Source organism: Numenius arquata, chromosome W, assembly GCF_964106895.1.
Source record: "Numenius arquata chromosome W, bNumArq3.hap1.1, whole genome shotgun sequence".
NCBI classification, from domain to species: domain Eukaryota; kingdom Metazoa; phylum Chordata; class Aves; order Charadriiformes; family Scolopacidae; genus Numenius; species Numenius arquata.
Window position 1 is genome coordinate 9870696 of NC_133615.1, and position 9989 is coordinate 9880684.

At 43.2% G+C, this 9989-nt stretch overlaps 1 protein-coding gene across 1 annotated transcript; it reads left to right on the forward strand.

The window, feature by feature from the left end:
- The first annotated feature begins 870 nt into the window (after positions 1-870).
- On the forward strand, positions 871-2892 carry LOC141476692 (zinc finger and BTB domain-containing protein 5-like). Its single transcript, XM_074165501.1, has one exon. The coding sequence runs from the start codon at positions 871-873 to the stop codon at positions 2890-2892; it is 2022 nt and encodes a 673-aa protein (XP_074021602.1).
- The last annotated feature ends 7097 nt before the right edge of the window (positions 2893-9989 follow it).

A 9989-nucleotide genomic window follows, 5' to 3' on the forward strand; every position in this document is an offset into this window, starting at 1 on the left:
CCAGACTGGAGTTAAAGCTCGAATTTTTCAATATGAGGAACAATTTAATAGAATCATAGAATCATCTAGGCCGGAAGGGACCTTCAAAGGTCATCTAGTCCGACCCCCCTCGCAGTCAGTGGGGACACCCCCAACTAGACCAGGTTGCCCAGGGCCTCGTCGAGCCTTACCTTGAATGTCTCCAGGGAAGGGGCCTCAACCACCTCCCTTGGCAACCTATTCCAGTGCTCCACCACCCTCATGGTAAAGAACTTATTCCTAATGTCTAATCTAAATCTGCTTTTTTCCAGTTTAAAGCCATTACCCCTTGTTCTGTCACTGCCGGCCTTTGTAAACAGACTGTCTCCAGCCTTCCTGTAGGCCCCCCTCAGGTACTGGAAGGCCGCTATTAGGTCTCCCCGGAGCCTCCTCTTCTCCAGGCTGAACAACCCCAGCTCCCTCAGCCTGTCCTCGTAGCAGAGGTGCTCCAATTTATCAAACACTCTGTTGGCTTCTTCACAAGTAGAAATTTTTACATCAGAATTGGATGTTTTACTGAAGAGGTGTTTTAGTTTGAACAGGAATTAACAGGAACCACATTGCATTATTCAGTTCACAGTAGAGCATCCTGTAACATTCAATGTGGTGTTAGCTATTATACTATGTTAACTCAATAACAGATTCTGGTTTGAGGGTTCTTTTGTTTGTTTTTGTGTTCCTTCACAGGGTTGCCAGCATAATATCAATATAGTAGTGGGAAATTAAAGTAAGTTTTGGTCATCTGTCTCTTAGCCATCTTTTTTTTTTTTTTTAAACTGTTCTCACTGTGATCTAAGTCAAACTTCATCCATTTTTAGCATTATAGCTGCTTCTGCTTTATTTTATAGAATCATGGATTTTCCAGGACACTTCGAGCAAGTCTTTCAGCAGCTAAACTACCAGAGGCTTCATGGCCAACTTTGTGACTGTGCCATTGTGGTGGGAAACAGACATTTCAAAGCCCATCGCTCTGTTCTGGCAGCGTGTAGCACACACTTCCGAGCTCTCTTTACTGTAGCAGAGGGTGATCAAACTATGAACATGATTCAGCTGGACAGTGAAGTGGTGACAGCAGAAGCTTTTGCTGCCCTGCTTGATATGATGTACACTTCTACACTAATGCTTGGGGAAAGCAATGTAATGGATGTCTTGCTGGCTGCTTCTCACCTACATTTGAACTCTGTTGTTAAAGTGTGTAAGCACTACCTTACTACCAGGACACTACCAATGTCTCCACCTAGTGATAGAGTTCAGGAGCAAAATGCATGCATCCAAAGATCTTTCATGCTTCAGCAGCTTGGGCTGAGCATTGTGAGCTCTGCATTAAATTCCACTCAGAGCACAGAGGAACAACTAAATACCACGAGCTCATCAATGAGAAGTAACATAGAACAACATACTGCCTTTCCTATCCGGCGTCTCCACAAGCGTAAACAGTCTTCTGATGATCGGGCCAGACAGCGAATCAGACCTACCATAGATACGTCCATTTCAGATGTTACTCCAGAAAGCGGGCAGTCAGTAGTTCATTCACAAGAAGATTTTTTTTCACCAGATTCACTGAAGAGTGTGGACAATTCTAAGGCTGATGCTGTTACTGATAAACAGGCAGATAATACTATTATGTTTGATCAGTCTTTTGGTGCTCAAGAAGATGCTCAAGTGCCCAGCCAATCGGACAACAGTGGAGGAAACATTTCACAGATATCCATCTCATCTCAGGTAATGCAAGTGGAAACTAGTTTTGATCAGGAAGCTACTTCTGAAAAAAACAACTTCCGATGCAAAAATCCAGATGTCAGTCTAAATGAAAAAGAACACACGGGGGCGGTGGTTAAATCTGAGCCTTTGAGTTCCCCAGAGCCTCAAGATGAAGTGAGCGATGTCACTTCTCAAGCAGAAGGCAGTGAGTCTGTTGAAGTGGAAGGAGTGGTGAGCGCAGAGAAGATAGAACTGAGTCCTGAAAGCAGTGATCGTAGCTTTTCTGACCCACAGTCTAGTACTGATAGGGTGGGAGACATACATATTATGGAAGTGTCAAATAACCTGGAACACAGGTCCACTTTCAGTATCTCAAATTTTCTGAATAAAAGCAGAGGCGGTAACTTTGGTGCAAGTCAAAATAGCAATGATAACATTCCGAATACAACAAGGAACTGCAGAATGGATGGTGATGCCTCTTACCTATTGAGTCCAGAGTCTGGGCCTGCTAGTAGTCATTCCTCTGTTACAGTTTGTCATGTAGATAATCCATTCAGTGAGTCTGCAGACTCTCATTTTGTTAGACCAATGCAGGATGCAATGGCTCTTCCATGTGTACAGACTTCCGGGTACAGGGCTGCAGAACAATTTGGTATGGATTTTCCAAGGTCAGGCTTGGGCTTGCACTCTTCATCAAGGACAGTGATGGGATCTGTAAGAGGTGGAGCTAGTAGCTTTCCTGGCTATCGTCGCATAGCCCCAAAAATGCCTGTTGTGACCTCTGTCAGGAGCTCCCAGCTACAAGATAACACTTCCAGTTCCCAGCTGATAATCAATGGGACCACTTCTTTTGAAAATGGACATCCTTCACAACCTGGTCTACCACAATTGACAAGGGCATCTGCAGATGTTCTTTCAAAATGTAAGAAGGCCTTATCTGAACATAATGTCTTGGTTGTTGAAGGTGCTCGTAAGTATGCCTGTAAGATCTGCTGCAAGACTTTTTTGACCCTAACAGACTGTAAGAAGCACATTCGTGTGCATACAGGAGAAAAGCCTTATGCCTGTTTAAAGTGTGGCAAACGGTTCAGCCAGTCCAGCCATCTATACAAGCATTCCAAAACAACCTGCCTGAGGTGGCAGAGCAGCAATCTACCTAGCACATTGCTTTAATCTCCCTCACTCCCTAGCCCCGTGGAAATGCTAATACAAACTTTTAAGACTGGAGTATTTCAGGAACACTAATGTTATTTTGTTCAAGGCTGAAGGTTAAGAAGCTTGCATGTGATTGTGCTGCATTCACAAAAGTCTTGGTTCTGTAAATTGATGATAATGCCATATTTACCTCACAGGTGTTGAGAGACTTAAACAACTGTTAATGAACTGCTCTGAGATCTTCAGAAGGAGGCACTGTAGGCAGGTTAAGAGTTATTGTTAAATACATGCAGGTCTTGGGCCTACAGGGATGTAATCCCTAAAACCAAGTAGTTCCATTGTAGGGCAGAGAGGTGGGGGTTGAGTGAGAATGTAGTTAACTCCTAATTATGTTGGAGTAGCTGTTTCAAGGATGAAAAACGGAAGGGCAAATAATTTTTTTGGAGGGGAGGATTTTATAAAATTCTGAAAACATTTAAATAAATGACCCATAACATAAGTTGATAAGTTGTGTATGAACAGTAATGCAAAGAGATCTTTACAGTAACTAATACAGATTTCATATTCTTAAAAGACAACCAACCTTGGATGCACCTGTCTGCCATAAAATGCTTTAAAATGTTAATTAGGAAAGTAGTTTTAGGGTTCTGAATGCATTTTTGGCTGTTTTGCAGTAAAGGACAGTGTGTAATTGATAAGATAGGGATAAGAGTGTCTTCACAAACAGGTGATAAAATGCAGATAAGAGTGTCTCCACAAACAGGGAAGTTAACTGAAATTGCAGGAGTGAGATAACCGAAAAATAGGGGAATTAACTGAAAATGCAAAAGTTAGACAATTGAAAAACCACAAAAGTTGAACTTTTATGTAGTAGGCGGATTGAGAAGTCTGTACCTTCCAAGTACCTCAGCCAATGGGGAAAGGAAGAGGGTTACATGTGGCCGGAGAATTAGGATAAAATGGAGGCTGCGTCCTCCGGCAATTTGAGAGACCCCCCAGGGGAATGCCCCAGTGGACTCTCCCTTTATTCGAATAAAGTCTTTGCAGGACTCCTCTGTCTCCTTTGTGAACATCGACCTCTGGCAACGGGATTTTCTGCACAAATAGGGGCTCGTCCGGGGTCCTTCCACCTTCCAGGGACGGCAGACGATGAACGGAGCTGACGGCACGCCTCACCAATTCTTCAGTGATCAGCTCCCATCGACGGCTGCGGCACTGGACGACTGATTGGGTACCCGAGACTGTTCAGGAGACAGATGAGCGATGGACCACAGGGGTCCGTGAAGAGGTCCACAGGGAGAGACCATTGGAAACCTCACTGATGAGTACTATGGGAAATTCAGGGAGTAAAAGAGGGAGGACACCCAGGGAGGGCAGTAAAAAGAGGACGCCCAGGGAGGGCAGTAAGGGAAAATTGAGAAAGGGTCTCAACGACCGGGATGATGATCCTGAAATACCTTTGGAAAGTCCCTTGGGGAGAATGTTAAGATCTTGGGGAGATCTACACAATCATTCAGAAATAACTAAGGAAACAATGGTAAAGTTTTGTTATTTTATCTGCCCTGAATATAATTTGCAAAAAAGTTTTAGATGGCCTCCTCTTGGGTCAGATGATGTTAGTCTTTGTCAGTGTTTATGCTTATACTTAAACGACACTGAGAAAGGACTTATTGAACAAGAATGTGGGAAAATATGGTTAAGAGCGCCACCAACAGGAATTTGTGTAGTCAGAGGGAGTAGAAATAAGGAAGATTTGGAAAATGGGGAGAGAAAGGGAACAGAGAAGGAGACGTGGACAGAAAGATGAGAAAGATGAGGAATGGCAAAACAGGCCTTTGGATGAGTTGGTTAGAAAGGTGCAGCAGGTGTACATAAGAAGGGATGAAGAGAGGGCAAAGACGAAGGCAGGAGTGATGGCACAGCTTTTACAGCCTCCAAAGAGAAAAATGCCGGGACCCCCAGGATCGAAGGGGAGGGGGCAACCATCAGGATTTAACAGAAATGTGTCTTCCTCGGTGAGGAGGGGCCAACCCAGGCCTTGGTTCGAAAGAAATCAGTGTGCTATTTGTAAGAAAGAAGGACATTGGAAGAGAGAGTGTCCGTGGAGGCAGGTGGATTCTAATGAGGAGGAAGTCCACCGGTTGATGGAAATGGATTGTTAGGGGTGTCAGGGGCTCCCACTGTTCCAGGGACCCACCACCTTGGAGCCCTTGATAACCTGTCGGGTGGGTCCAAATCGGGAGGAGGTACACTTTTAAGTGGATGCTGGAGCCTCTCGATCTACTTTAAACTGTGTGCCTAAGGGGGGACAGTTGTCAAGAGAATCTCTAATTATCCAAGGAGTAAGTGGAAAGGATGAACAGGTACATTTCATCCAGCCGCTATTAATAGATATAGGAGATAAGTTTGAGATGCATGAATTTTTGTTTGTTCCTAATTATGATTGTAATCTGTTGGGGAGGGACCTGATGGCTTTTTGGGGATACCCACTTACAGGGGAGAGTAAACAATATTTTGCCTTTGAGTGGGAACAAGAAGAAGCAGGGAACAGTGTGAAGCAACAACTGATGTGGATTAGGTTGTTCCCTATTTTTCTAAATTGTTGGATACATCCGGTGGCAAGGGGGTGGCCTCATTGTTTACAAAATTGTGCAGCCACGGCTTTAATGGTAACCGAGGCTCGAAAACTGACAGCAGGAGGAGCTCTCATTGTTAAAGCTTTGTTAACTGAAAGAGCTTCTAAATGGATGACCAGTGCTAGGTTATTACAGTATGAAACTTGTTTAATGGAACAAGAGGATTTAGAATTAAGAAGCGGGGAAGGGTTTAATCCGGCCTCCTGTTTAGCTGGTCCTGAGGGAGGAGATCCAGAGGAAATGCATGACTGTGTTCAAGTAATCGATCTTCAAGCTCAGGCTAGGGAAGGACTAAGGGATACCCCTTGGCCACATGGGCAAAATGTGTTTATTGACAGGTCCTCAAGGGTAATAGAAGGAATACAAGTTACAGGGTATGCTGTGGTAAAAGGAAGAGAACTGCAAGACGGGGGGGGGAAGCTACCCTCCACATGGTCAGCACAAACTGCAGAACTGTATCCATTAATATGAGCTTGTGAATTGTATCAAGGAAAAACAGTAAACATATTTATAGATTCAAAATATGCGTATGGGGTGGCTCATGCATTTGGAAAATTATGGGAGGAAAGAGGGTTATTAACCTGCAGAGGAAAAACATTAGCTCACGAACGTTTAATTACTCGCCTATTGGAGGTGGTGCATTTACCAAAGAAAGTGGTACAAAAACTACAGCATCAGTTATTAAAGTGCTTCTAGAACAAATAATTCCTAGATATGGAATAGTAGAGGCAATAGACTCAAATACTGGAAAAATTCTTCGAGGGGTTATGGTGGCCTTAGGAATACAATGGGATTTACATACTCTGTGGAAGCCTCAGAGTTCAGAGAAAGCAGAGAAGATGAATGGGGAAATTAAGAAGCATCTTTTAAAATTAGTTTTGGAAACCAAAATGCCATGGATACGTCTTCTACCATTAGCTTTAGCTAGAATACAGGCCAAACCCAGAGGAGACATTCAATTATCCCCCTTTGAATTAATGTTTGGAATCCCTTACCCTGCTAACTCTCGACCTAGTGGGGAGGTAGAAATAAGTGATGTATACTTGAAACAATACGTGGCCGGGATACTGTCTCTTGTGAAATCTCTTCGACAGGAAGCTCAGCTGGCACAGACCCTGCCTTTGGACTTTGCTGTCCACAGCATCCAACCAGGAGATTGGGTCCTAATTAAAGAGTGGAAAGAAGCACCATTGGTGGCAAAGTGGCGGGGACCGTACCGAGTGTTATTAACCACCAAAACAGCAGTTAAGACAGCTGAACATGGGTGGACTCATCATACTTGAGTCAAGACGTCCAAGGCTCCATAAAACTGGACTTCGGAGCTAAAGGAAGAGGAGGGGAAACTGTGGCTAACCTTCCGTAGAAAAAGACTTGATTAGTAATATTTGATAAGTTAAAATCAAGGGCAAGACTGGATTGACCTCTGTGTTTGCCACAACAAGAAATTGTAAACTCCGCTACTGGCTGCAACCCAGTAGGCGTTGAGCAGTGGAAGCGCATGCCATACCGGACCTTGATTTGAAAAAGTGAAAAATTGAAGTTTAGGGGGGGAAAACTAAAACTAACTTTTACAAGGAGTGGATCAGACCAGTAGCCATCGGGTAGACCTCGGGAGGAGTTCCATGTGTTTACCCAAAGGATCTACGGTATAGATCCATAAGGAAAGGGGTTCCCTTATTTGAACTTCCAGCAACTGGTGAGCAGACACTGACTGAATTGTTTCTGTATATTCACTTGCCACATCAAGCGTAGAAAGATAATAAGCTCAAGATGAAATTTTTAGTAATGATCATGTTTCTATATTATTGGCAAAATCGAAGTCTGGGATGGGAAAACCGATTTTTGACTCTAGGGGAAGAGGTAGCCAAAGCTTTTAACCTCAGTAATTGCTGGGTCTGTGGAGGTCCAGGAGGAGCTGAAGATTGGCCATGGGTAGCCCAGCCTAAATGGTGGGTGAGTGACCTAAGTATAGTGCATAATGGAACTGGGTTCTGGAAGGAAGAAGGAGGTACATGGAAAATACAGTACCCAGGAAAAGGAAATTGCTGTCTGAATAGGACCAAGCGGGGAGGGAAAAATGTAGGTAAAAGCAAACGTGAGTGGACATTGTCACCAGGAATGGATTGTTATGATCCTTATTGTAGACTTTATCATTGCTTTAGATACCGAGGAAGATGGAACCAAACACATGTTAAGCTCATAGATGGCACCTGGGTAAAGTGCTCTTTCAAAGAACCTTGGCACAGCAGATGAGTTACTGCCCATTACTAAACTTTACATTACTACATGCTCATTACTGGGCATGTTCAGTTTGGAGAAGAGGAGGCTGAGGGGAGACCTCATTGCCCTCTACAACTACCTGAAAGGAGGTTGTAGAGAGGTGGGTGTTGGCCTCTTCTCCCAAGGGAATAATGACAGGACCAGAGGAAATGGTCTGAAGTTGGGGCAGGGGAGGTTTAGATTAGGTATTAGGAAGAATTACTTTACTGAGAGAGTGGTCAGGCACTGGAACAGCCTGCCCAGGGAGGTGGTGGAGTCACCATCCCTGGAGGTATTTAAGAAACGTGTAGACATGGCACTTCAGGGCATGCTCTAGTGCCTGAGATTGTTGGTTTGTGTCTGTTTGTGGTTTCTTTGTGTGGGTTTCTTTGGTTTTGTTTTTTTTTTTCTTTTTTGTGGTTGGACTCGATGATCTCAAAGATCCCTTCCATCCATGAGGATTCTGTGATTCTGTATGTAAAGCAGTCACACGAGAAATTACGCAAAAAGGGGGGTTTAGAGATTCTTTATTCCTGGCTTGTCAGCGGGACAATACCATTAGCAAAAATCACATAATAAGGGTTTATCAATGGGCCTGGCAAAATTCAAGTGGAACTAGGACCTATTTTAGAAAATTTTGGTTGGCTACAAATCGAACTAAGAATGATAGGGGATGTAACTGTAAATGGCACCCAGATGCGGGAGCCTTTGAATGTGATTATTGCGATTCCTATGGTGATTTAAATATAGCAGGAGGACCGTTGGGATCAAAAGATACTCTATACTATGAAATACCACATGATAATGAAACATGGGAAGGCCCATTCGCTAACGGGACTTGGGCTTTGAAGGACCATTATTGGATTTGTGGGCAACATGCCTACCGAAGGTTACCTCCAAATTGGTCAGGGTTATGTTATATAGGCTATATTAGACCATTGTTTTTCTTATTACCACAAGTTCAAGGAAATGAGTTAGGGGTTAACGTATATGATGATTTGCTAAGAGAACAACAATCAGTTGAGAAATCCCTAACTAAAGGTAGTTCCCAATCATGGGGAAAAGATGAATGGCCACCTGAATGAATTATACAATATTATGGACCAGTAACATGGAATCCCCACGAGGCGATTTCTGGAGCAAGAGACCCCATTTATAATTTAAATAGGATAATTAGATTACATGCCATTTTTGAAATTATAACTAACCAGACATCTGAGGCTCTTGACCTTCTTGCAGACCAATCTACTCAAATGAGGAATGCAATTTTCCGACGCCGAATGGTCCTAGATTATTTACTAGCAGAAGAAGGGGGAGTTTGTGGAAAATTAAATGAATCCAACTGTTGCTTACAAATCGATAACGGGAAGGTAGTAAAACAGATAACACAAGGAATGGGAAAACTAGCTCATGTGCCAGTTCAGACCTGGAAAGGATGGGAATTGGACATGTTCTCGTGGTTGCCTGGTGGACCATGGATTAAACGCATGTTGTTTTTCTCTCTTTGTGCAGTAGCAGCTCTGATTTTTGTACCATGTATGATACCTTGTTTGATGCAGCTCATTCAGCATGTAGTCAGAAGGATGCAAGTAGTAGCTGTGCCCACTGACCCAGAATTAGCTACAAGGGGACAGAAGATGATGTCTCTGCAAATAGTTCCAAAATCAAAAATAAGTCAAGAAGAAAAGATCCAATTAATGGTGACTAAACTTTGTAAAGACAGATATTGAAATAAAAAGAGGAGGGATTGATAAGATAGGGATAAGCGTGCCTTCACAAACAGCTGATAAAATATGGATAAGAGTGTTTCCACAAACAGGGAAGTTAAATGAAATTACCAGAGTGAGATAACCGAAAAAAATAGGAGAGTTAATTGAAATTGCAGGAGTGAGATAACCGAAAAATAGGGGAATTAACTGAAAATGCAAAAGTTAGACAATTGAAAAACCGCAAAAGTTAAAACCTTTATTTAATAGGTGGATCGAGAAGTCTGTACCTTCCAAGTACCTCAGCCAATGGGGAAAGAAAGAGGGTTACATGCGGCCAGAGAATTAGGATAAAATGGAGGCTGCGTCCTCCGGAAAATTGAGAGACCCCACAGGGATATGATGCAGTGGACTCTCCCTTTATTCGAATAAAGTCTTTGCAGGACTCCTCTGTCTCCTTTGTGAACATCGACCTCTGGCAACGGGATTTTCTGCACATAATGAAGGTACTTAA